Below are 27,540 nucleotides of genomic sequence, written 5' to 3' on the forward strand. Positions count from 1 at the left end.
TAATTTCCCACTGATGGGCTAAAGCATCTTCTCCCTTTGAGGAGAAGTTTGTAACATATTCCACCACGCTGTTGCTGTTGTTGGTGGAATACACCGGTAGCAGAATTTCTATGAAATGAGACACATACAGGTTTCGTCACGATGTTTTCCTTCACCGCCGAGCACGAGATGCATTATAAACACAAATTAAGCACGTGAATATTCAATGGTGCTTTCCTGGAATTGATCCTTCCATCATGGCCATCTCGGCTCCTAAAAAAAGCCTGTTAAGTTATTTTTAACAAATAATAAAGTAAAATAAATGATTCGTATAGCAGTGATTTTTATAAATTACTACGTATACGGATCATTTGTTATTTCTCCTTTTTAGTTTGCATCGCTTATAGCTGTTCAGACTGTAGGTAATTTATGAGTAAATGTGCTATAGAGAAACTGATCCGTGTATTAGAAGTACTTCGTTAAAAGTAGCGAGGGACGACACTCACGTCGGTGTCGGCCCAGAAGATGGCGTACTCGTCGGCGAGGTAGTGCAGCGCGGCGGGCGTGGCCAGCTGCGGGCCCGACAGCGTGGGCAGCGAGTGCGCGGCCGGCTGCTCGGGGGACAGCCCGCGGATCTCCCCCGCGCGCCCCACCACTATCGCGCGCTCGTGCACTGCCGACGGGATGCGAGGGGTCAGTGGCATCTCGAGCTCGGCTGGACTGGACACACGGTCGGGCGGGCCCACCTTCGCACGTGAGGTTGTCCCGCGCGAGGCGCATGAGGTGCGGGCACGCGCACACGCGCTCCGCGGGCCCGTCGATGAGGCACAGGTGCGAGCAGTTGCCGTTGGCCACGCACGGGTTGGTGGCGCTCGGCGGCTGGCGGCTCGGGTGGATGACCTTGACGTCGAAGGGCTGCGTGAGCGTGCGCTGCACGACGGCCACGCCGGTGCCGTTCCACTTGTTGGCGCGCACGACGCTGTTGGTGCGCCAGTCGGTCCAGTAGACGTGCGACTCGAACACGGTGACGGCGAAGGGGTGCGACAGCGCGGGGTGGCGGCGCAGCACGTCGCGCCGGTCGCGGCCCTCGTAGTCGGCCGTGTGCACGGAGTCGGCGCGCGCGTCCACCCAGTACACGCGGCGCGCAGCCAGGTCCAGCGCCAGCCCGTTGGGCCACGCGCCCACGCGCAGCAGCGCGCGCCGCCGCCGCCCCGCCAGCGACGCGCGCTCGATGCGCGGCGCCGCCGCCTCCCAGTCGCTCCAGAACAGGTAGCCTGCGGAACAGCAGGACGGGTCAGCGCTGCGCACTCCACTGCCCCCGCCCCCGCCCCTCGCGCCGCACTCACCCACGCCGGGGTCCACGGCGATGGCTCGCGGGCTGTCCATGTCGCCGGCGATGAGGGTCCGCCGATACTTCCCGTCGAGGCGCGCGACCTCGATCTGATGCAGGCTGCTCTCCACCCAGTAGAGGTTGCCGGCGACCCAGTCGACGGCCAGGCCCTCCGCCGTGGAGAGGCCCTGCTGGACCACCACCTCGATACCGGTCACGGCTGTGAGGAAAACGAGAGTATTCACGCGCATGAACGACGAAAGGAGGGCCTCGGTCGCGCCGTAAGCTGCGAGCGGTCGCACGCACCGTCGCCCGTGAGCGTGCCGCGGTAGATGTTGTCGTCGAGCACGTCGGTCCAGTAGAGCTGCAGGCCGGCCGGCGTGCGGCACCAGTCCAGCGCGATGGTGTTCTTGAGCGACGACACGAGCGCGCGCGACGTCAGCGACGACAGCTCCACCCCGCGCACCTCGTGCCGGTTGCTGTACACCAGCAGCGGCCGCGTGGGGTCTGCAACGGCACTCGGTCACTGCCAGGCTCGGGTGCGACGATTAGGAAAAGAGACAGTGCCAGAAAGCGAACCTGTGCTCTTGCACGTGAACCCGTCGTCGGCCAGCCGATAGCCCTCGTAGCAGGTGCACCGGTAGCGGTCCCGGTGCGGCTGGCACGTCTGGCTGCACACGCCCCAGCCGGCGCACGGGTGCTGCGGCGCGCACGAGAAGCCGTCGGGCTGCAGGTGCAGCGGCGCGGGGCACGAGCACGCCGGCCCGCGCGGCGTGGCGTGGCAGCCGTGCGAGCACGCCGTCACCGCGCACATGGGCTCGCCTGCGGGCCGCCGTATACACGCTACAGTGTGTCGCGGGCGACAGAGGCGGGGCGCGGGGCTCGCCGAGCGACTCACCGCAGCGGTCGGCCTCGTCGGCGCCGTCGGCGCAGTCTCGGGCGCCGTCGCAGAGCTGCAGCAGCGGCACGCAGCGGCTGCCGTTGTCGCAGCGCATCGCCGGCGCGACGCACTCGGCCTCGCCGCCCGCGGAGGCGGTGGTGGTGGTGGTAGTGGTTGCGGGAGTGGTCTGTATCGTTTCGCAATTCCACTCGTCGGACCCGTCGAGACAGTCGACGCGAGAGTCGCATCGGAACTCCTAGACGTTACGTTAATGCACAACTACCGAATCGACCACAACGAGAGAGCGAGTGAGACTTGGCGCTCGACGACTGACCTTGCGTATACACTCCCTGTTGTCGCACTGAAACTCATGGTCCTCGCAGAGTCCGAGCTTGTCGGTTTCGTTGTGACTGCAAAGAAACGAAGCTTTAGACCGGTCGCTGGAGGGCGGCGGGGCGGCGGGGCGGGGCGGGGCGTCGGGCGCGTACCGGTGCGCGTGCGCGGGGCGGCGCGCGGGCGGCGCGGGGCTGGCGGGGCAGGCGCGCTCGTCGCTGGCGTCGGCGCAGTCGGCGTGGCCGTCGCAGTAGAACTCCCACGGCACGCACGCCCCGTTGGCGCAGCGGAACGACCCGCTGCCGCACGGCTCGCTCTCTGCACACGCGCGGCCGGATTTTCCAAATTTATTACTTATCGAATTTCGCATGTATGTTATACTTCAAATTTACGCCTTTCATACGATTCTCGAGCAAATCCGTTTTACTATGCACTACAAGCCGTGTACTGGGCGATATACTCCTTTGGAAATATACAGAAATCAAACATATTTAGTTAAGTATCGATTGGAGATTTTAGTATACCATTAGATTTATTTTATTCATAAACTTTATAAACATACCACTCACATAATCTTAAACATGCCTGAGTCCACCGTTAAATCCTAACAGGGACTTCCGTATTTATATCATCGAAACATTCATGCCCCAACCCTAAATAAGTGCTTTCCTACCCTCCACAAGAAACTGCAAAATTTAATTTCGTAATATAATAAAAAAAAAGAAACGCAATCGCTCCAGCAGCCACACAAGCACTCGTATGGTAACGGTAAGGGTGAGGGCGCACCGCAGCCCGCCTCGTCGGAGTCGTCGCGGCGGCCGCAGTCGGGCGTGCCGTCGCAGCGCCACGCGGCGGGCAGGCAGCGCCGCGAGCGCGCGCACGCGAACTGCGCCGCGCCGCACGCCGCGCGCGCGCACGCGCCCGCCGCCTCGTCCGCGCCGTCCGCGCAGTCTGCGCACACACCAGCGTTAGTGGGGGCCGGGCCGGGCGCCGGGGCGTCGCGCGCCGCCGTCGCTCACCTTTCAGTCCGTCGCACACCCAGCTCTTCGGAATGCATCGCGTGCCGCACTGCAGGAACTCGTCGCCGTTGCACGTCACGTTGGCTGAAAGGCAAGTCGTCTGGTCGAGTATCGATCGCTTGTCGAGTCGGACGTGCGTCGTGTGTCGCATGCGACGAGTTACCGCAGGGTCCGCCGGCGGCCGCGTTCTCGTCGGCGCCGTCGGGGCAGTCCGCGTCGCCGTCGCAGAGGAACGACGAGTCGATGCACCGCCTGCCGAGAAACGGACGGGGGAGAGGGGTCGGTGTGATGCGTCAGTAAGCCTCCAGCGGCCCGTTCGGGACGATTCGTTCGGGAGAGCGAGTCGCGCCTACCCGTGTCCGCAGTGGAAGTGCTTGTCGGGGCACACGCTGTCGGCGCGCGCGGGCTGCGCGGGCTCGCAGGCGCGCCCGTCGGGCGCCAGCTGGCGGCCCGCCGCACACTCGCAGCGCCGCACTCCCGCGCCCGTGGCGAGGCACAGCTCGGCGCAGCCGCCGTTGTCGTGGGAGCATACATTTTTGCCTACGCATATGCGGACGTGAGTTGCAGCATGAAAATACAGCACCGGGTCGGCCGCCGTGCGACGTTACGTGTGTTGTTGTATGTGTTATTGTGTCACCTGAGCGGGCGGCGCGGGACACGAGACGCACGTCATAGAGCGGCGGCGGGAAGGCCCTCAGCGTGTCGGCCGTGCCGTTCTGCAGCAACCGCCGCACCAGCCCCGTGCCGTGCTCGCTCCACAGCACGCTGTCTACGCGCGGTACACTCGTTAGCGTCACTACACACGCGTGCGAATGGCACTGCACGGCACTGCCGGCACTGCGAACGACTGCGATACCTTCGTAGAGCGCCAGCCCGTACGGCTTCGAGAGCGGGAAGTCTGGCGTCTGCTGCGCCACCAGCTCGCGCGCCGCTCCGGGCGCCAGCTCGCCCGCCGCCGACACGCGGACGCGCTCGATCTTATTGAGGTAGGTGTCGCACCTGATGGCAGAGGTGAAGACAAAGTTGAGCGTTACTAGAAGTCCGAGTGATGAGGAACGCTTGCTAATTCAACGCATATACCGACCAGTAGAGGTATCGGCGCGGAAAATCGAGTACCAGCCCATTGGGCCAGTGAAGGTCGGAGTCCAACAGAGTGCGGCGTCGGGAAGCGTCCATCGCGGCCGTCTCGATGCGACCGCGAGCGGCCAGCGCACTCGCCCACACCGACCAGTACATGACCCTGCGGACACGAGAGGACCGTGAGGGCGCGCCGGGCGGGCGGGGCACGCGGGCGGGGCTGCGAGGGCGGCGCGTACCCGTTGGCGGGGTCGAGCGCGATGGAGCGCGGGTTGAAGTGCGGGTCCCGCAGCAGCACGCGGCGCGCCGGCGCGTCCAGCCGCGCCACGCTCACCTGCCCCAGGGCGTCGTCCGTCCAGTACGCGTTGCGACCTGCGGACCGAACTCATCCCGTTACACGCGCTAGTCACCGCGCAACTCGGCGACGAATGTGAGCTCGCGAGTGACGCTCACCCATCCAGTCTATGGCGAATCCCTCGCAGTTGTCGACGTCGTCTCCCACGAAGACCTCCCGCTCGCTGCCATCGAGTTTTTGGCGGACGATCTCGTACCTGCCGGAGTACAACAGATTAGTCAGTTGGACGGCGACGAGCCCCGACAGCGGCCGGCCGGGAGGCGCGCACCTGTGCACGTCGCAGTAGTAGAGGCGCGCGCCGTCCACGTCCACGTCGGCGACGGTGGGGCGCGCGGCGTGCGCGGCGGGCGCGAAGGGCTCGTCGCGCGCCGCGCCGCGCCCCGCCAGCACCAGCCCGCCCACCAGCGCCGGCGAGCCGCGCGACACCACCAGGTAGCTCTCCGCCTCCACGCCTGCGGGCGACGCGCTCGCGTGAGTCCCGTCTGAGTAGCCTCCCTTGCTCATGCTGCACATGAGTGTACTCACGCTCGCAGTCGCCGTGGCCGACGAGGCGGTACCCGTGCTTGCAGAGGCACTGCGCGTGCGGCGTGCGGGCCTCCCCCCGCCAGGCCGTCACGCACACGTGCGCGCAGCCGCCCTTGTCCGTCGCGCACGGGTGCGACACTACAAGCGACAAGTCCGCTCAATTAATCACCTCCTCCGGGAGTGGCCCGATAGTTAACGACGATGACGCGATACCGACCGAGGGGCTGTCGCTGTCGGTGGTAGACGAGCGCGGCGAGCGGTCGCGCGCGCAGCGGGATGGAGCTGCGGCGGCGCTCGCGACTGTAGCGCGACACGGCCGCCACGCTGCTGTTGCTCCAGACCGGCAGGTACAGCGTGCTCTCCAGCACCGAAATGTGTTGAAGTTTTTGCGTCTGGGGAAGACGAGAGCAGGTAAGGCTCCGATCGCTCGCATGGAACCCCTCGGCGCGCTACTGCGAGAGCCACTAACGACGTATCCGCGGCGCACGGTGAGGCGGCGGCCGCCGTCGTAGTCGCAGCGCTCGACGCTCTCCAGGTAGGCGTCGGCCCAGTACAGCAGGCGCGCCGCGGGGTCCACGGCCAGCGCGCCCGGGTACACCAGCTTGAGCGCGGCCAGCACGTGCACGTCGCCGCCGCCCAGCTCGGCGCGCGCCACGCCCGGCGCCGCCGCGCCCCACGCGCTCCAGAACAGCGCCCTGCGGACACTCACCGTCAGACGCGCCCCCCCTCGCAATCCTTGGGGGGGGGGGGCGTCACTTACCCGGCGGCGGGGTCGAGCGCCAGGCCGCGCAGCTTGCTCAGGCCGGAGTCCAGCAGGATGCGGCAGAAGCGCAGCGACGCGTCGCACACGTACACCACCTCGCGCGCCTCGTCCGCGAAGTACCAGGCGTTGGATATCCAGTCGATGGCCAGGTGCGAGATCGCTGCGCAACGGAAACGCGTGTTCGTGAGCGAGGTTGGCGGAGACGGGGCGGCGGGGGCCGGGGGGGTGCTTACAGTTGAGGTCGGGGAACAGGTCGGGCGCCGGCATGACGGTGCGGTTGTTGAAGTTGTCGGCGTCCACGCAGACTAGCGACGAGCGGCTAATGTTGTGGTGCACGTAGCAAATGGATCTGAAATGAATCCCGCGCCGACGTCAACGAAAAACTACATGATCAAAAAAAAATCAAAAATCAAAATAAACTTTATTCAAGTAGGCTTTACAAGCACTTTTGAATCGTCAATTTACAATTAAGTGAAGCTACCACCGGTTCGGAAAGTAGATTCTACCAAGAAGAACCGGCAAGAAACTCTCAAAAAACTTTTTTTTATAGTTTATTTACATTTGACTAAAGTATGTAGGTGCCATTTTGTTCCATAACTTTTTGCCATCTTGTTGGTAGTGACATGATCCCATTGCTGTAAAAATTTTGGGGCTTCTGATCGAAAAACTGCGACAAGTGGTTTTGGCAGTCATGTTAACCTGACACTGCCTAAGGAATTCTGCAGAGACCGAAACAGATGAAAATCTGAAGGTGCAAGGTCAGGACTATACGGCGGATGCATTAATACCTCCCAGCCAAACTCTCGTAATTTTTGTTGAGTGTGACCAGTTATCAGCTTCTTCAAAAATGGTTCGGTTTCATTACGTCGTAATAAAGAATCACAAATGAGTACACGGTTCATTAGGTTTCTTTCAGTGAGTTCATGAGGCACCCATATATCGATCGATCTTTTTTGTGTACCCAGCTTTATTCAAATGAGTCAAAATCGTTTTGTGGTCAATTGCCAGTTCTTCAGCTACATCGTAACTTCTAATATGCCGATCTTGCTCCACTTTTTCAAACGTAACAGGGCGACCAGAGCGAGATGCATCTTTGATATCAAAATTTCCCGCTTTTTTTTATGGCATAGGTGGCAAACGAGCAGGAGGCTCACCTGATGGAAAGTGACTACCACCGCCCATGGACATCTGCAACACCAGGGAGCTTGCAAGTGCGTTGCCGGCCTTTCAAAAAGGAGTACGCTCTTTTCTTGAAGGTTCCCATGTCGTATCGGTTCGGAAAAACCGCCGGCGAAAGCTGGTTCCACAAAGTGGTTGTGCGAGGCAGAAAATGTTTGAGAAATCGCGCTGTTGTGGATTTTCGGACATCAAGGTGGTGCGGGTGAAACTTAGAATTTTGGCGAGATGTCCGAAGGTGAAATTCAGCAGCCGGGATTAATCCGAACAATTCCTCGGAACATTCCCCGTGAAAAATTCGGTAGAAGATGCAGAGTGATCCGACATCTCTACGCAAAGCCAAAGGATCAAGGAGATCGGAAAGGGCTTGATCGTCGATAACTCGAGCCGCTCTACGTTGGATGCGGTCAAATGGAAGGAGCTGGTACTGGGAGCACCCGCCCAGAGGTGAGAGCAGTACTCCATGTGAGGTCGAATTTGCGCCTTGTAAAGTTTAAGGCGCTTAAACCAAACTTGCGCTACTCTCACAGATACTGCATTAGGTCCATAAACATCACAAATTTTTTTCGCGGCTTGAGTTGCATTTTTACCTTTTTTATAGTAAAATTTTAAAATGTATCGAATTTCTTCTTTAGATTCACTCATTTTAACAACAACAAAAACAAATGAAAATCACACAAATTCCTAATTTGAATTTGGAAGTGCCTTCTTTAAAATTAAAACTTTTTAGACAAACAAAGAGATTTTATTACAAGTTCATACATACTATATGCGAAAAGACTTTTTCTCCAACCTAATATATCCTGCTTGGAAGTCAACAGGTATTAACTCCTGATAGTAATACCTAAATGGCGGTAGAATAAATGTAGTGGATAGTAATAAAAAGGCTTTATGTCTATGTATATATGGAAGTAGGAAAAGAGCTAAAAATTATGCCGACGTATAGAGCGAGCTTTACGTTTACAACTCTGTAAAATGGCGACCCATAAGTGCTCGTAAACGTATCTTGAGTCTGACCAGTAAGTGAAATGTGCTAACTTTTTGCATTTTTTCAGATTTTTAACTTTAGTACAGAATGTTTAGCAATCGTCTACCGGTTGGAGTAGTGCAGGTCCAGGGCTTTGACCCCGAGCGCGTCCAGCGAGCGGTTGGCCTGCGCCGCGGCGCCTTCCGGCCACACGCGCTCCAGGCCGCTCTGCGTCGCCACCACCAGCGACAGCGGCGCGCCCGCCGGCTCTGCGGACGACGGACCGTCAGTCGGGGGGGAGGGCGGCCCGTGACGCGGGCGGGGCGGGGGGTCTCGGTTACCGTTGATGGCGGCGCACGAGCGCTTGTCGTCGCGCAGCGCGTAGCCGTCGGCGCAGGCGCACGCGTACGAGCCGGGCAGGTTGCTGCAGCGCTGCGAGCAGGCGCCCTCCCACTCGCACTCGTCGCTGTCTGCAACAGAGGGCGGTGAGCGGGTCCGGTGGCCGGGGGTGGGGGCGCGGGGCGCAGGGGTACTGACCGACGCAGGCGCCGTCGCGCGGCTCGTATCCGGGCTGGCAGTAGCACGCCACGCCCTCGTGCGTGGGCCGGCACGTGCTGCAGCCGTGCGCCGCGCACGACGCCTCGGTGACTGGGACACACGGTACACATATTTTATTTATTTCCACAAATTACGCAAAAGGCCCTCTCTGCCAATTGACCCTAAGTCGAACGGAGCAAGGCAACGTAAATATTGTTTTCATTTAGTAATGAATGAATTATATGGAAGTTTTGTATGAATGATATACTCCTCCAAATTTTATTATTTCTTATAAGAAAAACTCAAAACTAAAAAAAGAATAGATGTACTAAAATGTGCTCAAAGTGTGTGGTGCAATGTGCCGCTAGAAAAAAATTTTACTCAAAAATTAAATTAATAAGAATTTTTTTTTTCAATATCACAAAGAAAAAGCAAAATTGACTGTTTTCTTTTAACTCAACATTTTCGAAAATCTCGCCTTCGGCTCGATGTAGCTCAGCCCGCCCCGTGGCGTGTAATATACTATTTCCGAGCAATTTCATCTTTTCAATCTGCACGTAATAACACATCCTGGGCAAATTTTGGCACATATTGTGATATTATAAAAAAAACTACTTTTTTTTCAAAATTTGCACATAAATTCGATATAGTAGCGGTGCTAACAGGACTTTGAAAAAGAGGACCTCCTCATTAAAATGATTAAATGAAGCGGCACATCATAGCACATACTGGGCACATTTCAGCACACTTTTTTTTAAAGAAATTCAAAAATTGCGGTGTCATCGTAATGGACATGATGTACTGACATAGTTTACCCGCACTGGGCCAAGTGCTGGCTGGAGCCCAGACCTAGTGATATCGAATGTATCGGAGACGTATGGGAGTACTCAATGCACAATCAAAGATAGGGTCGGAATGGAAACTCTTCAGGGCGGGACGAGACGGTTTATTGCTTTTAATATGTTTTAACTGACTTAAAATCGAAAAAAATTAGTCGATTGACTTTAATCAACAGTGCAATGTTAGTCGTTATGAAAAACAAAATGCAAAGACTTTGATTTAGAATATTAACTAGGCTCTTAAAGGAATCTAATTCTAAAAATATCTTTTGAAGTATGTTTTTTTTTTATTGTAATTTTATAATCGGTGCTCGAAATATATTGATGACTTATAATTTGATATACTTATGCGTTCTTTATGAGAGGTGCATTACAGTCGTAAATCAAAACCAAGCATTTTAGCTGTAGCTGTCAATGACTGCTCCCACTGATTTTCCCAATACGAATATCGAAAAACTGCGTCGCGAGACGGGAGGGGGGGGGTGTTACGTTATGTCATGCTCAAACAATAAATGCATCCGGTCGGCGAGGCACCCACAGTTATCGCAGATGTCCCACTCGTCGCTGCCGTCGAGGCAGTGGCGCACGCCGTCGCAGAAGTGGTACACGGGCACGCAGTTGAACTGGCCGTGCTCCGGCGTGGCGCAGCGCGCCCACTTGCCCCAGCACTTGAAGTCCTTCTCACCTACGAACGACATCGTGCTCTGTTAGTGGCTGGCGCGCGTGTCGGCCCGGTGGGTGGCTTACGAGCGCGTGCTTACAGTTTACAAGTTTTAATGAATTGTGAAGCTCCCACGTATTCGGAATATAGATTCAACAGACCCAGTAGTCTCTCTTTTTCAGAACTGAAATACATCGTCGTCTGTGTTATCTTAGCATCAGAAATATTTTTTTTTCTGTTTTCACAGATTTCTACTCAAATGCTTGAAGTAGAAGCGTTGTTAAAGAATATTTGTAACAAATTTGTTTCGCTATATCATCATCATCCTGCCCTTATCCCCATTTTATTTGGGGTCGGCATGTCTTCTCCTTCCATCATACTTCTCTGTCAGACATCATCTCACAAGTAACATTCTTTCTAACCATATCGTCTTTCACACAATCCATGAAATTAATTTCGCTATAATACAATTATTTGACAATCCAAAAAATAAATTGTGAATTACTGTAATCAGTGTATATTATGATTTTAAAATGGTTATTTACTAACGAAAGTAGAAAATAATATTTAATTTATTCAAGAATCCATAAATAAAAATGCATTTTTTCAAATGTTTTGTGTCACGTGACACAAAACGCTCCTGACTGGCCGGCTTATGATCAAGTCACTTTCTTGTTAACCGTGCTTTTCTACTGTATGTACCACAGATTAAAATACAAGAAAGTGACGTCACCATTGCAGCGCCATAGTTATATCGGTGTATGTCGTCGTTCTAGACTCTAGAGCATTCGTGTCAAAAGCTCTTGATATCACTGCTTCATATCCGATTCCAAGAAAATAACAAGTTTTTATAGTAAAGTTATTCTTCTGGGTCAGCACTAAACAGGGGTTCTGCAGGGATGCGTTTTGGGTCCCTAATCTATTTATTAGATATTTTATTATTTGCCGAAGACAGGATACAACTCTAATTACTAAAAAAGACTAATTATGACAATGCAGACTATTACTGAATCAGGATTGATTTATACCAAATAATTTAGTTTAAATTGACAAAAATATTCTCATCTTTTACTCCTACGGCTCAGGTCTCTTACCTGCTGTATAGTCAGACAGACAGACTAATGATACTCGATTATAGCGCCAAGTTTTAAACACCACAAAGTCAATAAATTCTTCTTGGGGCAAGGTACTTACACTAAATTTTTAATATACTAAAATTCCACACACAATTTGAACTTTGCCTTTTCATAAATTCAAATAATTTTTAAAAAATACATTGGTAAAGTTGGCATATTAATCAATACAAGAATATATAGACGATAAAATACCGTAGAATTAATACTTATCGACTTCCAGGCAGAATGTATTTACCATACATATGTAATTGTATTTAACTAACATGACTGTATTTTTAAAGACTTTATTTTTTCACTTAATTGTAAAATGACGATTCAAAAGTGCTTGTGAAGCCCTACTTAATTAAAGTTTATTTTGATTTGATTTGATTTTAAATGTTGAAGAAGTGTAAGTACTGAGTTTCTTGCCGGTTGTCTCGGTAGAATCTATTATCCGATCTGGTGGTAGCTTCACTTAGTATACTTGTTAAATGACGATTCAAAAGTGCTGGTATAAGCCTACTTGAATGAAGTATTTTGATATGTCGGTTATTCTCATAGTATCATATCTTAAGTTGTACTACTTCGAGCCATACGGTTCGGATTTTCAAATTTGATCAATGGTGACGTAGTAATTCGAGCCCTCGTTAAAAAATATTAACGAATTATATTCAGCTACATAGATAACAGATATACATATGTTCATAATAACACAGAACTTTTTCAAAGAAACGGTGACAACCATTACAAACGCGCTTATAGGGCCTAGTTTAAAAAGATATAAAAGCGCGGGCTTAGTATTTCATGATTGAAGGCATGACATTATCAAACCTAACGATACTTTATTGACAAACTCTGTGAATAAAATGGTCAAAATGATAGACTACTGAGTTTCTTGTCGGTTCGTGTAGAATCTACATTCCGAACCGGTGGTCGCTTCAAATTGATTTCAATACTAACATTTCGATTCGAAAGCTCATAAAATGCTTTGATGATCCTACTTGAATAAAGGACATTTTGATTATGAGATAAATATTTTCATACGAGGTATTAAAATTTAATCTATATTAGATAATATGATTTTTGGTTTTAATAACATGAACGATATAAAACATTAGCTACGAAGGTTTCGCCGGGTGTTCTATGTAGCCTGCATTGCGAACCGGTGATAGCTTTCATAACTTTTCTTGTAAAATGATCGTTCAACAATAACGAGAGACTAATTGAATCGAGTCTATGATTGATTTTTTTTTTATCTGTAAATATATAAGTCACCTCGTGTTTTGGATAGTTTAGCGCTTTTTAATTTTCTTAAATAATTTTAGTTAATTTTCTTGACACTGTTCTGATACATGCCGTATTCTCCAGTCACTGTAACATTTAAACACAAAGTGGTGAGCTCGTATCTTCCCTATGATATGAACTTTTGTAGTTCTATGCGTATATCCTTATCGTGCAAATGGTGTTTACTTTCGTATACTAACCGTTGCTAGCGTACAAAATAGTTTGCATCATATATATATTTATACAATTCTACTCAAAAAGAGTCGCTCGCATATGCCGTATCATATCGAGTGTCGTGTCTACCGCAGAGACTGGGACAATGAAAATCCAATGCTGCGTTTGGAAACATTAGTTTAATATTGTAAGGAGCGGCCGTGTAGTTACACATGTAGGGGTCCTCGTCGGAGGCGTCGTGCGGCCCGCAGTCCGCGTCGCCGTCGCAGCGCCAGCTCGCCGCGATGCACAGCCCGCTGCGCGCGCAGCGGAACTGCCCCGCGCCGCAAGTCATGTTGTACGCTGCGCAGGAACACCGGCACATATTAACCACACATGGCGACGAGTACGAGCACGTGTTATACGTTATGTATATCATAACGGACTCATCTGTTTATTGGGGTTGAAGGCGACTTTGTCTAAGCAGTTTTTCAGTAGCAGATTGGACAGACTATCACACTCTGTAAAATGTATGAAATAATGATATAATGTAGAGTGCAGCACGTACTGCAGCCGATCTCGTCGGAGGCGTCGGGGCACTGCGGGCGCATGTCGCAGCGCCAGGCGGCGGGCACGCAGCGCGAGCCGTCCGCGCACGCGAACTGCTCGGCGCTGCACTGCACGCCGCCCGACAGCTCCTCGCCCGGCACTCCTGGAACCGGCGACATACATTTATATTTTATGGGCACACCGACATATAGAGTTATTATTTGGATATGCCCCATAATTAATTAAAAAAGTAATATATCGGATATTTCAATATAAAACCAACAACTTGGCAAACGAACATAAGATAATTGGTTTATATTTCATTAATCTTTTCTCTGTACTCTTATCGATAAATGCATAACGAAATGCCAAGCTGAGACCTTCTCTTATTTTAAAGAGATATCCTGATCAGTATGTTTAACTGCGTAATGTTTATATGTATTCTTTACGTTTATGTGATTCCCCTGAATCGAGTTGACGACAACTGCCGCGACCAAAGTGACATTTTATAACGCGCATGTGCGTGTGCAAATTGAGGTGCACTGTATATTCTGTTGCTCTCACGATCTGACGGAGCAGCAGTTCCGACGCGGACACGCCAACCGCTTTAGTTGCTTCCCGACACGGGATTGTACGCACTCGCTCCCCCTCTCTGGCTACGAGGCCGCTTAGGTGCACCTAAGCGGCCTCGTAGATACACCACACTTAGTCAACGAGCCGACGTACGCGTGACCATTCTTTGACAACACCGACGTTATAGTCCAAGATTTTTAGATATATAGGATACATGAATAAATTTTCATTCCTTTTTCCAATAATTCGTTAAGATATTTTTAGTGTGCAAAATTTTCTTTTTTATCTTTCATTTCCCTCCTCTTCACAATAAATATAATAGTTACCGTCTCCATGATAAAATCCAGTTTAACGTATTACCGCTCGTCGCTGATTTTCGATTCCAGGTGACAATTTTTATTCAGTTAGAACTTACCAACTAATCATTTTACAAGAAAAAGTTTTATGCAAAATTTGTAGGAAATTTCATGCTCTCCAACTTTAAATATTTCTTTCACATTAAATATTTCCCGTTTATACTTCCATAAATGAAACGTAACATGTTTTATAGGTTAGAAAAGAATAAATTATAGTCGAGTAGATGAATAAATGTTACACAGTACTTGAAGCGCCTCCTGCACGTTATTTTCGACCGAGAGTAATATGGCCCAATAGTTGGCCTAAGTTTCGGTATCAAAGATAACCGGTGAAGCAAGTTTTAATTTTTTTTTATATAGTATGCAATTTTACATCATATATATTATTTTGTATCATGCCTACCATTATTACAATAATTATATTTTACAAACATTTTGTTCTAGTAGGTCGTGCACGGCTAACGTAGACATCTTCCGGGCCTCGAGGATGTGTCCGTGAGACAGCGCACAACAGATAGCAAAATCATTTAATTTATGAAACCATTTAAATAAATTGCAAATACGTTTACAATATTAATAAGTATTTATCATATATACTTAAGAGATATTTTTATGTTGTTTTCTCCGGTTAGCTCATTGTGGAGGTGAATTTTTGCAAATTCTTTTACACCTCTCTAATTTATCACACACCGTTAAAGCCGGTTATAGTAACATAATTAAGTAATATGTGAAAATTAAATTAGTATTAAAAAAACATTTTTAAAGTAATATGATTATATTATTATTTTTCCTTACTTATATTCAATAAAAATTTTGATTCTCGGACTAATTTTAAATACATCATTTGTCCGTAAATAATAAACTTATGAAGTGCATCTTATTTTATTTAGCGCAGTAAATACAACTCGAGAGCCCTGTCGCCAACGGGAGACGTACGGAGACGACCATAATCACATAGCATGTCACATCGTGGATCAATCAAATATATGCCGGTATTGTTGCTTTATGTCATTGCAACAATACAAGGGGCAATCGGGCCCATTAAAGACTCGTCAGACAGAACGTAGGTATTCGGCTCCGTGTATAATGTTGTATGCACTTCATCAGGCACTATAAATACGCAGCGCCGACTGCGCCGCCGCTCGAGTAAACAGCGCACGTAATCGTATCTTATGACTATCGTTTAACACAACACCGCGATTTACTACGGGTTTTTACGCATAACGAGTTAAGCAGTCGAGCTTTAATGCAATTCCCGGACAGAAAAGTTCCATTATCAACGGACTTGAACCGCGAGGGCTCAGCGTTTGAGCATTTAGTTTTATTCATTCATATTGAGCGCTGCGGCTCAAGGTCGACCGCGCATCGTTTGGGGCGGAAAACGTCTGACTTCTCTCGGCTGTACTAATTGGACGCATCGCGGCGTGCATTCAAAAAGCGCCCTCGCTACCCTCGCGTTATGCGCCATATTATGAGGCGGACGCGTTCGCATTGTCTCAGCGGCCGCCGCCGAGCGAGCCTGTAATTGCTAGTTACTCGCTAAACTAGTAACTAAGTGGTTTGTGCCCCGACAGGATATCATAGTTAACTGTCGAGTGTCCTTACAAGGAAGTCGATTTCGATGATCGTCTGAGACGTGGCCATGACGTCGTGTCTTTATTTTACACAAATATATCGTTTTATTTGCGTTAAGCCCTATCGTTGAACTGATATTTTAAACGTGTTTTCCTTAACTTTCAAGGAGTACGCGTACGGCTTAAGTCGTAAAGTTGCAAAAATCTTGTACATTCAAGTATTTGTTTTGTTTTAATACTTTTTCGTTCATTCAAACGAAGACAAATAATTCGCTTATTGAGTCTTGAAAGTTATTATAAATGTATTTATTAGTTTTCCATCAAAATAATTGAATAGAACTATTTAAGCACTCATTCTTTCAAACTTATAACAATAATGTCCTTAAGGCCAAGGTCGCCCTAACCGACGACATTTGGCCCCGACTCTGCAGTAGGTTCACCGCCTTCAAGTTAACGTAACAGATCACAAAAAATATAGCAAGTATTTTAATCTCAGTCAGCATAAAAGAACGACTTTTGTTAACTATAACGTTTACCTCCCTGTAAACGTTATAGTTTAATAATCAATTTAAAAATAAAGGTGTTAAAAATTTTAATTGTTGTCAGTAGCTTACACCCGGTAACAACCGATCGACTTGAAATTTACGGTCAATGTTGTTAATGATAAAACCAACGTTTAAAATAGTTATGTTTGAAAATAGTTTGTATTATTATGTCTTAAAATAGTATGTGTTTTATGTCAATAGTCAATTTTTCTTTTGAATTATATAGATGGAATTACTAGACTTTTCGTGCTGTTTATTTTTTTTACATTTGATTTATATGTGAATATTGTATGCTAGTTAATAAAACGAGTGTTTACAAGAGAATTAATTTTATTGAATCTTATTATTTTATCTACGCTCTTAGTGCAACTATCAAACCTGCTTAACTATAGAATTAAAGTATTGTTTTGGGGTCGTGAACAGTAACGCCGCGCCGCTCGGAGTCTGCCGCGACGGGAGCGGAGCGGGCCGGCTGCGGTCGCGACCGCGGCGCGGGAGATAAGGTTTCGATTGTTGTATAACTGATTTCACTTTTACTGCGGCGATAACCCTCGAGGTATCACGACTTGCTCCCGACAGCGACTTGTTCTATTTATAATAGTCTCCTCATTGACGCTCGTGTAACGAACAACAATCGCTAAGGGTAATTAATATTGATTTATGTCGCTGATAAAGACGATATATATTCAAGTTTGTATTGGTTAGACTGCCTGTCTTTATGCCTACGGTGGCGTGGCCTTTTCTCATTGAGTAGGTAAACATTAAACAGAGCTAGATAAAAAATATCATGATTTCGGATTACATACATCATACTTTACTAAAAAGATATGGGTAAATTAAATATTCAATGGTATTTTTTTATATGTTTAATTAAAAAAATTAAAATAGACAGAAGTTATTTGCAGCTGACCTCCAAACAAAAAGGTTATCAATTCATTCGGTTTTTTTTTACACAGAACTCCGCCATTTATGAACCGTCTTGGACTTTTTGTTTGCGAAGCTCTACTTCCCGCTTGTTCCCAAATCGAAGAAAACTAAGTGTATTATTTTTTGTGACAATTTTGTATAGAAAACTAATTTAATACATGAGCTTGGAGCTAATAGGTATTTTCTCATGTGTCGGACGTCAGCAATTCTAGAAAACAGAAGTTGATCATTTAATTCTGTAATAAGATAGTTAGAAAAGTAGGCTGACCGAGTGCGAGTGGTCAGTGGCTCGACATAGAATGTGACCGCAGTCGTAGATGGAGCTGTAAATGGCGCGGGAGATTGACGACTATTTCTATATATGAATATTCTATACGTATATTGAATTGAGTTTAGTGTAAAAACGTATTGAAGTTCCAGTTACCAAGTTAGTCCAATGAAACAAGTTCTCGCCACGCTGGGCCTCCAAGCATTAGGTTAAAAAATCGACAAAACTGGTTCAATTATAAAAAGGTTACCAAGTTCGCACGAACGGAGACAAATGCTTAATTAACTTGTAACTTGACAGACGTGGATTTATTTACTTAATTTATTAAGTTAGACGAGCAAAATATAAGTAACCTTGTGGCGGATTTGAGCGCGATGGACATATCTTATGCGCTAATGTGCACTCTTTATTCCTTTTTCAGAATACTGCGAGACGGCAAACACAAACCCGATGCGACCGAAAATAGTTCAGGCGCTAAATTAACGGCTTTTCGTAACTATCAAAGTCCGAGCGTCTACTGAGAACGTTTTTTTACAAAAACGGAAAAATCTATACGTTACGATTGAACCTGTTACCTCGTGATCTGCAGCTATATAAGGTAGCCACTAGATCGACGAGCCAGTAACGGGCAAATGTTCCAACCGGTCGCAGGTGGTCTCGTGCTGCCTGTCCCTGCAAGGACAAACCCCACCCGAATATCACCGTAATCGCAAATTCAATGAGTAGTGCGTCGAATGCAACGGAGCCGTCGAAGTGTAAGTAACTCCCCCTTTATCTCGGAACGCAATGACAATCGAGGTATTGTTCGCGCTGCAGAGCGAGGAGTCATCTGCAGATATCACTATCGCAGGTCAAAAGATCGGCCTGTGCCGCCGGGCCTCCGTGTCAGCTTCTAAGTAGCTCTTTATAAGACCACCTATATTTATAACGTACAAAAGTCTTTCGGTTAGCTCGGTATGTCTTCTAACGTTTCAATTGATATAACTAGGGGTTTCAAAAATTTTGCCGCCTTTAATTTTACGTATGTACATTTATAACAAGAATTTTGCGTATAGTTTATTCAAAGTTGATCGCAGTTGATAAAACGAGGGCCGGGGTAGTGCTATCGGTGTGTCGGTGTATTGGTGCGGCTACATTTGGAGGAAGTGGTGTTGGAGCTGAACATTGATATTGACTGGCGCACCGCCTTCGCTCCACCCGCCTTGCACCACATCATTTAAATAATGAGATATGAATATCAGGATACAATCAGTATCGGGCCATCAACCGCACCGCCTCGCCTCGCGTCTTATTTTACACATGCTTTAGTATTATTATTCAAACACAACGTTTGTAAATTTTTACAATCGTTGTGTTTGAATAATAATACTATAATAGTATTCTATTATTGAGATTACAATTGTATTATTATTGTTATAATATAATACTGCGCGACAAATAACTTGACCTGTTCCTTTTTTATATAGTTAATAAGTTTGGTTAATTTCGTCAGCTTTTACTTTTCAGTGACACGCCTGCTTTGACCTTTGTATAAAATATAGACGCCCGTCTTTTGTTCAAGACATGCATTTCAGTAACACAATAGTCTGTTTGTATATCTCTCACTATGTTAACTTCTAAAAAGATGTTTTTACGATTTCATTACACAATTATTCTCTACTATTATAAATTAAACTGAGTTATATTAACATGATACACTACTTTTCTGGAAAAAAGGAATTATACCGGGTAACGAAGGTTTTGTTAAAGTAAGTTGGTATTGTACATTAGAATGCACCTTTATCTTGAACTTAAACAAATTAGTATTGAGATAAAACAAGACGCGCAGAGATTAGAGGTCAGCGCTTAATGTGCGTTTAGCGTTAATAACACGCAAGTACGGGGCCGCTCGTGTGATGCGTGCGCACGTATACGGTTTTGGTTGCTGCGACAGGATATGGCAAGGATCGGTGAGTCTTATACTAATTAATGAGGGGCGTTTGTTCGTTTGTCTAAACATTATTCGTATCTCATAACCGGTAAGCTCCTATCGCGTCGCCCGCGACTTGACACGCTCAGGCCCCGCAAGTGCGCTCGCTTTACCGGGAAGATCGCACAACGTGGACTTTGCTCACGGACTAAACTAACGGTGAGTAAATTTATTTACCCACAGGCATGGCAGCTGGTCGCCAGTGAACAAGTTAAATCAGTTTAAAGAATGTAATTAATTTAGTGCCAAGCATCAGGAGTTATACTAAAGTAATGTAGTATCAACGGATACTAGCCAATCATAGTCAGATAATATTGTGCACCCATAGACAGATACTGATGTTGTCCGAGGCCTGCAATACGCGCCTCCGCTCCGCCAAATGCAAACAAATGATTGCTGTTTAGCTACAACGAGTAAAGATTCATAGTATTATCTTTCTTAAGAACGTCAAGCCAAACTTTCCCCGCAGGCGATGCCCACTACAATGAAGAGCTTGATTTATTGAGGAACATTTATCGAAGGATTAACAAAAAAACATACTCTCAAAATGTTTTATACATCCCGCCATGACAGCTTTACACACTTGGCTGGTTTCTCTGTAGCCACACAAGGAGGTCCAAATACTTACGTGTCGAAAACTGCGACCGGACGATGCTAAAAACTTCTCGACTCGGAAATTCCGGTCAAAACCACAGTAGGACGGTTTTATATACGCTCGTGTCTTATAGTCCATTTTATCTATATACATAATAAAATTGGGGTGTCTGTTTGTAATATTAAAATAGCCCTTTTATAATCAATGCATATGTATGTATACACCGTACATATACCAAAATAACATTTTCTACAATTTTTTTCAGTCTGTCTGTCTGGAACTATTTTGACGGGACTTTCACTGGCAGATAATTGATATAATAAGGAGTAACTTAGGCTACCATGTTTTTTTTGTTAAATTTAAACGCGTACGAGGTCGCGGGCACAGCTAGTCATTTAATAAAGGTGTACAGTATTGTAGTGCCCGTATGGACATACTACACACGTATCTTTTGAGCCCAAAACAGGAAGACTCTATATGTGTTAATACTTATGATTAGTTTTGTAAATTTGTTACTAGTGTACATTTCATCGTTTGATATTGTTGGAGAAATACAAACAACAAAACGGGAGGCACGTTGAAGTAGTTTCGAGCAATATAATATTACGATAGTCGTCTCGTTAATGGCGCCGCGCGCCGGCTCGCGTAATTAGTTAGCGGGCGCAATACGGACGGAGCGAAGCTGTAAGCTGCGCTGCAATATCGCCCGCGAGAACATCTCCGCGGGACGAGCTCATTAGAGCACGTGTCCGCTGAGCGGCGACTTGACCAACTTTCGCAGAACTACAAAAAACACTCTTTATATTATAATAACACATTATAATATAAAGAGTGTAACATAAACAAAAACAACAGTAACATAAACACATTGTATCTCTTAAACACTTCTAATGAACCTATGTGAACCTGGCACCCAACTTTAGATAATCAAATTTTTGTTAATGCATTCTTGAAGTGTTTGGTATGTAGTTGATTGTAGTGAGAAAATGTTTGTTTGTAGTTTGACCAAAAAACCAATTTGGGTCACCCAAGAATGGCCATCCCCCGGATTTCGAAAAAATCAATTTTAACGGTTGATTTGTATAGCAAATCGTTAGTAGTTGATTGTAGTGAACGAATTTTCGTTTGTAGTTATTTGTTGAATTTTTTTTTTATTTATAATTTTTTTTTTTTATAATTTTTTTTTCTTTAAAGTTAATCGTTATTGAACCTTTTGCCTAAATTGTGCTTCGAAGTAAAAGAATTTTCGATTGTGGTTAAACAACAGTTGATAAGGAGCAATCAACTTGAGCCAAACTCGCTTCGAAGTGATGAAGATTGAATTACTCCGGTTGTGAACACTAGACGACTACTACAAACGTCGAAAATGACTCAAAGATGCTTGTTGTAGTTTGTAGTAAAGGAATTGTTGATTGTAGTAGAACGGAAGTTCATAAAAAGCGACTAATTTGAGTCTTACTCGCTTTGGAGTGATTCCGAGTGAATTACTCCGATTGTGAAGATAAGACGACTACTACAAACGTCAAAATAGACTCGAATATGCTCGTTGAGGTTGGTAGTGGAAGAATTTTTGGTTGTAGTAGAACGGAAGTTGATGAGAAGCGATCACCTTGAGTCACACTCGCTTTGGAGTGATTGTGACTGAATTACTCCGGTTGTAAAGATTAGACGACTACTGCAAACGTCAAAAATCACTTAGCGATGCTTATAGAGGTTTGTAGTGGACGAATTTTCAATTGTAGTAGAACAGAAATTAACTTAGGGGCTATCAAGATGACACAAAACTGATTTTGGAGTGATTTCGACTGAATTACTTCAGTTGTGAAGTTTAGACGAGTTCGACTTGAGTTGATCGCTACTCATCAACTTCCCTTCTACTACAATTGACAATTCGTCCACTACCAATCTCTACGAGCATCTTCAAGTCATTTTTGACGTTTGTAGTAATCGTCCACTTTTCACAACCGGAGCAATCCGGTCGAAATCACTCCAATATCAGTTTCCTGTCATCTTGATAGCTTCTAAGTTAATTTCTGTTCTACTACAATTGAAAATTCGTCCACTACAAACCTCTACAAGCCTTTTCAAGTCCATTTTAACGTTTGTAGTAGTCGTCTAATTTTTAGAACCAGAGTAATTCAATCCCAATCGCTTCAAACCGAGTTTGAATCAAGTTCTTGTCAACTTCCCTTCTCCTGCAATTATAAATTCCTCCACTACAAACCTCAACGAGCATATTCGAGTCATTTTTGACATTTGTAGTAGTCGTCCAATTTTCACAACCGGAGCAATTCGGTCGAAATCACTCCAAAATCAGTTCCCTGTCACCTTGATAGCTTCTAAGTTAACTTTTGTTCTACTACAATCAACAATTCCTTTACTACAAACCTCAACGAGTATCTTTGAGTCGTTTTTGAAGTTTGTAGTAGTCGTCTAATCTTCACAATCGGAGTAATTCACTCGGAATCACTCCAAAGCGAGTTAGACTTAAATTGGTCGCTTCTCATCAACTTCCGTTCTACTACAATCAACAATTCCTTTACTACAAACCTCAACGAGTATCTTTGAGTCGTTTTTGAAGTTTGTAGTAGTCGTCTAATCTTCACAATCGGAGTAATTCACTCGGAATCACTCCAAAGCGAGTTAGACTTAAATTGGTCGCTTCTCATCAACTTCCGTTCTACTACAATCAACAATTCCTTTACTACAAACCTCAACGAGTATCTTTGAGTCGTTTTTGACGTTTGTAGTAGTCGCCTAATCTTCACAATCGGAGTAATTCACTCGGAATCACTCCAAAGCGAGTAAGACTCAAATTAGTCGCTTTTTATGAACTTCCGTTCTACTACAATCAACAATTCCTTTACTACAAACTACAACAAGCATCTTTGAGTCATTTTCGACGTTTGTAGTAGTCGTCTAGTGTTCACAACCGGAGTAATTCAATCTTCATCACTTCGAAGCGAGTTTGGCTCAAGTTGATTGCTCCTTATCAACTGTTGTTTAACCACAATCGAAAATTCTTTTACTTCGAAGCACAATTTAGGCAAAAGGTTCAATAACGATTAACTTTAAAGAAAAAAAAATTATAAAAAAAAAATTTATAAATAAAAAAAAAATTCAACAAATAACTACAAACGAAAATTCGTTCACTACAATCAACTACTAACGATTTGCTATACAAATCAACCGTTAAAATTGATTTTTTCGAAATCCGGGGGATAGCCATTCTTGGGTGACCCAAATTGGTTTTTTGGTCAAACTACAAACAAATATTTTCTCACTACAATCAACTACATACCAAACACTTCAAGAATGCATTAACAAAAATTTGATTTTCTAAAGTTGGGTGCCAGGTTCACATAGGTTTCTAATGAATCTACAAATTATTTCAGGAGAAAGTACAAGTTGATCGAAAAAGCTATGTTTGCGACTGTATCGGTAGATATTTTACTATATTATGCTATCATGTCGTTTACAAAATGTCATTGGCTCTGCATTCTACATATAATGAAATCGAATGTATAATAATGTTCTTTTCGCAAAACCCTAAACATTAATAATTATAAAAAAATACAACATAGTCAAACTCATATTTAGAGTTGTGTTTTCGATGTCATAATATAGCCATATGCCATCGTCTTCGACCTATTTAAGTATGTATAATCGGACATTACTCAATACGGAATGAGGCGAGTTCAGTAACGCTATAACGCACGCAAGCAATCAATTACTCGCAGTACAATAGATTGCTGTTCCTCCGCACTGAGATATAATTAGTTTAAATTATTCCGTTCCACACAAACGGTATGTTACGTCGTATCACGTAATCGCATTTTTAGATCAGCATTTGAACCCGTTGACGACGCCATGAGCGAATCTATTTCGGGTGCTATGAATTGCACATCGGGGAGCCGACTCCTCCGGAGGGTGACCCGCGACGCCGCGCGAGGTGCAGCGTTCGTGGATGTTTTATTCAAGTTTTATTGATGTTGACAAGTTAATAGAGCGCCGAGAGAGACGTGCGTCTCTCGCAATAATGCCACTCGCGATTATATTGTTCATAAAATATTAGGGTTACGGACCGACGGGCAGACGGTTCGCAATTCATTAGTCGGTGACTTCAAGATTTGCAATATTGATGAGTTAGTGTTGATCAACAACTCGGCCTATCTAGACTACCTTCTGCGCTAGAGGAACTATTGTGAAAATTGTTTGCGCAAATAGTTACATGTCACTCTCAGGGTCCCTAGCACGACGAAAGAGATTAGGTGTAAGACCGGCGACTGTATAAGGAACAATTCAACTCCCTCTCTCCAGGCTCCTAATCGAAACCTAACCATCACACTTATAATCCAACCACTAGTCAGGTACTGGACGATAAATATCACGTTAACGAACTTTTTATCATCATAATATGCATCGTGTCACATATCCCGGCGCCTCAGAGCGCATGAGACTGCAGTTGTACTTGTAGGTAATTAAGTTGTTCCATAAACTGACCGACACAGATGCACAACTGATTTATCTGCGTTGTAAATCAAAACCGAAATAAACTTTACTCTAGAACGCTCTTGCGTGGATTTTGGAATCGTAATTTTACGTTATAAAATGAAACTAAAACTTCCACAGAGCTATCTCCCACAACCACACGATTAACTGAGAGCACATGAGCGCCTACAAACAGCCTGGTACGAGCGTGCCTTAGTTACGTGCGGCGGCTAATTAGTACAACTAACCTGACCACCAGACGTTGTACAGCATATTCGAAAAAGCATATATTTTATGATGTAAGTTTAGTACACTACTAAATTATAATAATTTTTATTATATTTTCAATGTCAATTTGGATTTCGCCAACACGCCACCTAGCCTCAGAATTAAGATATCTTATGTGCTTGTCGCACACTGGCTCAAACAAAACACAACTATACTGGTAGCTACTGTTTGGCGATAAAATATATAATGAGTGGGTGGTCTCTCCCACAAAGTGAAATATTATTGTTACTTTATTTAGTTTTCCAAGGAAGTCGTATTATAAAAAAAGTTATTTCCGTATATGTATATTGACTTATATATTCGTCAAGCTTATTAGCTGTAAGTTTTTTGTTGACTTTCAATCATTCAACTTACGGTACCCGTTCTAATTTAATAAACCTATCAGGAGGTGAAGGCCAGGCAGCGAGAAACGTACATTAATAGTAGTTATTAGAATTGTTGTTTCACATTCGGATGGTACTCGTGTGACGAACGGACTGCGAAGGTTACACGAGGCGTCGCGTCGGGAGTCTGCTCGGCGGCTGTTGGTGAACAGGGCGCTGGTCAGTGACAGTGACGAGAGGTAATTGAAAGACGGGATTTACGAGAAATCAAGAGCTGATAAAAAGAAATAATTAAGTAAGTCCTCCAAGCTAAAATAGGAAAATTATTTATCTAGGAAACTTAAATGTTAATAAAAAACTCTAAATTAACGGAACATAAAGTTTCCCCCAATTTACTAACAAGATAAGATAACATAAAATAAACAAAATTTTAATATATTTATGTATGTAGTAGTATTTACTACTAGGTACTAGATAAATATGAAATAAATAAATAAATATTATGGTGTCGAAGCTAAAAACAAGTTCTCACCGATGTACTTTACACAAACATTTCAAAGAATAACTCCGTGAACACGCTGAGTGCGCGTTAGTAGCGCGGTGTGAGCTATTACCCTTATATGATTTTATTAAACGCTCCCGAGAAAAACTTTAATATCAAGCGCCCTTGGAACAATTTGCTATTAAAAATCGTGCGCTTTTCTTTCGTCTGGTTCCGAATTAATTCCGGGCCCTCATTCCCCGCTGCCCCGAGGCCGCCAGACCGATAAAGATGTTACTCTCTGAAATGTATCGTGGTAGTTTATGTAAGTATAATTTCTATATTTTAACGTTGCTACTTTACTGATTTTAATTTGCCTTATTTCTAACAATACGAGTGCAGTTTATGTGAACTTATTTTTAACACCTCAGACACTTAAATCACTGATTTACTCATTTACATAATTCCTGTAACGTTTGTTAAGTTTCGGTTGTGGTCATTGAATGGAGCAACTTCTTCGAGGATGAATACGCGTATGTGTCTATATGCGCGAGGGCCGGCCGGGCGACCGGTCCCCGAGCGGCAGACGGCCATAAAAACATTTCAGGTTCCTGCCGCGGCCGCCCGCGCCGGACACTCATTGCTGTTTTTAACCTGCCCTCGCTCGCCCCTACAACTAGTTGACTGCTGGCTGACTACTCTAGTGGTTGCTGCAACGTTCCTGTAATCCATCTTATGATGGATTTTTTTTAATTAAGGGTTTAGTCATGTCTTAATTTTGCCCATTCGGGAGCCGCTAGAGATTCTGAGGACCTGAATTTGCTGGTGAAAAGTATAGAAATGGTGACTTATTTGATCTTATACATTTTTCTTACAATTGTAACTACTTCTGAATGGACTATATCAATCTAAAATAGAAAAAAAGTAACCTTAAGTAATAAAAACAACAATATATCCATGACGCAACATTACAACTTATACAGACAAACGCAGCGCGCAACATCATTTAAACTAAAAAGGTATATTGCATCTATTACCAATACTTTAGAGTATACCTATTTTTTTGTATGTATCTAATGTCCAAATTAAAAACAATACTGGTAGAAAGGAAGATTGTCCTGAGCTACATTATATGATAAGATTTTCTTTATTAATTAATGCGAAGCCGGCAATAGTATTAATCGAATCTACATTACAGAATACAAATATGTAGATGATGTTAAGTTAGTAAACAGATATTATATTGAAATGTTACAACGTACGTTTGCGAAAAGAACAAAGAGATTTAAAGACATCGGTAATTTATCTATTTGTGTTACACAGGCGTGGAATAGGGGAACTGCAACCCAATTCGGGTGATGAGAGGGGAATTTGTTTTCTTCGTCGAGGGTAATTCGCTCTAGACTTACGCCAAATAAACTTATCTACTATGTCTGATTATATTAATGATTGCGCGCACGCGTGTTTGTGTGTATGTGTGTGTGTGTGTATATTAATGATTGATTTGCGTCGGTATAATAGGTCTAACATATATCTCCACGTTTCATAGTTTTTCATATTTTGTCCTTGCTGCTGATCTTAAATCATCAACAATCAGTTCTTAATTCG

The 27,540-nt window shown here is 45.3% G+C and overlaps 1 protein-coding gene across 1 annotated transcript in view; it reads right to left on the bottom strand.

Annotated features, from left to right (window-relative positions):
* The window catches only part of LOC124540005 (prolow-density lipoprotein receptor-related protein 1), a 93,008-nt gene that overhangs the window by 62,072 nt on the left and 3,396 nt on the right, over window positions 1–27,540 (bottom strand). The window contains exons 2-30 of the mRNA XM_047117401.1: window positions 13,562–13,705; window positions 13,225–13,356; window positions 10,319–10,465; window positions 8,942–9,052; window positions 8,746–8,874; window positions 8,532–8,673; window positions 6,495–6,610; window positions 6,259–6,421; window positions 5,968–6,193; window positions 5,716–5,890; window positions 5,499–5,636; window positions 5,242–5,425; window positions 5,072–5,169; window positions 4,858–4,990; window positions 4,626–4,781; window positions 4,398–4,540; window positions 4,179–4,310; window positions 3,895–4,081; window positions 3,705–3,793; window positions 3,542–3,625; window positions 3,309–3,473; window positions 2,678–2,840; window positions 2,524–2,599; window positions 2,208–2,445; window positions 1,889–2,131; window positions 1,616–1,816; window positions 1,326–1,529; window positions 726–1,253; window positions 486–652 (exon numbers count right to left, since the gene is read on the bottom strand). Coding sequence (XP_046973357.1) covers window positions 486–652; window positions 726–1,253; window positions 1,326–1,529; window positions 1,616–1,816; window positions 1,889–2,131; window positions 2,208–2,445; window positions 2,524–2,599; window positions 2,678–2,840; window positions 3,309–3,473; window positions 3,542–3,625; window positions 3,705–3,793; window positions 3,895–4,081; window positions 4,179–4,310; window positions 4,398–4,540; window positions 4,626–4,781; window positions 4,858–4,990; window positions 5,072–5,169; window positions 5,242–5,425; window positions 5,499–5,636; window positions 5,716–5,890; window positions 5,968–6,193; window positions 6,259–6,421; window positions 6,495–6,610; window positions 8,532–8,673; window positions 8,746–8,874; window positions 8,942–9,052; window positions 10,319–10,465; window positions 13,225–13,356; window positions 13,562–13,705 — 4,814 coding nt within the window. The remainder of the gene's footprint in view (window positions 1–485; window positions 653–725; window positions 1,254–1,325; window positions 1,530–1,615; window positions 1,817–1,888; window positions 2,132–2,207; window positions 2,446–2,523; window positions 2,600–2,677; window positions 2,841–3,308; window positions 3,474–3,541; window positions 3,626–3,704; window positions 3,794–3,894; window positions 4,082–4,178; window positions 4,311–4,397; window positions 4,541–4,625; window positions 4,782–4,857; window positions 4,991–5,071; window positions 5,170–5,241; window positions 5,426–5,498; window positions 5,637–5,715; window positions 5,891–5,967; window positions 6,194–6,258; window positions 6,422–6,494; window positions 6,611–8,531; window positions 8,674–8,745; window positions 8,875–8,941; window positions 9,053–10,318; window positions 10,466–13,224; window positions 13,357–13,561; window positions 13,706–27,540) is intronic.

Source organism: Vanessa cardui, chromosome 24 (assembly GCF_905220365.1).
Source record: "Vanessa cardui chromosome 24, ilVanCard2.1, whole genome shotgun sequence".
Classification (NCBI taxonomy): Eukaryota; Metazoa; Arthropoda; class Insecta; order Lepidoptera; family Nymphalidae; genus Vanessa; species Vanessa cardui.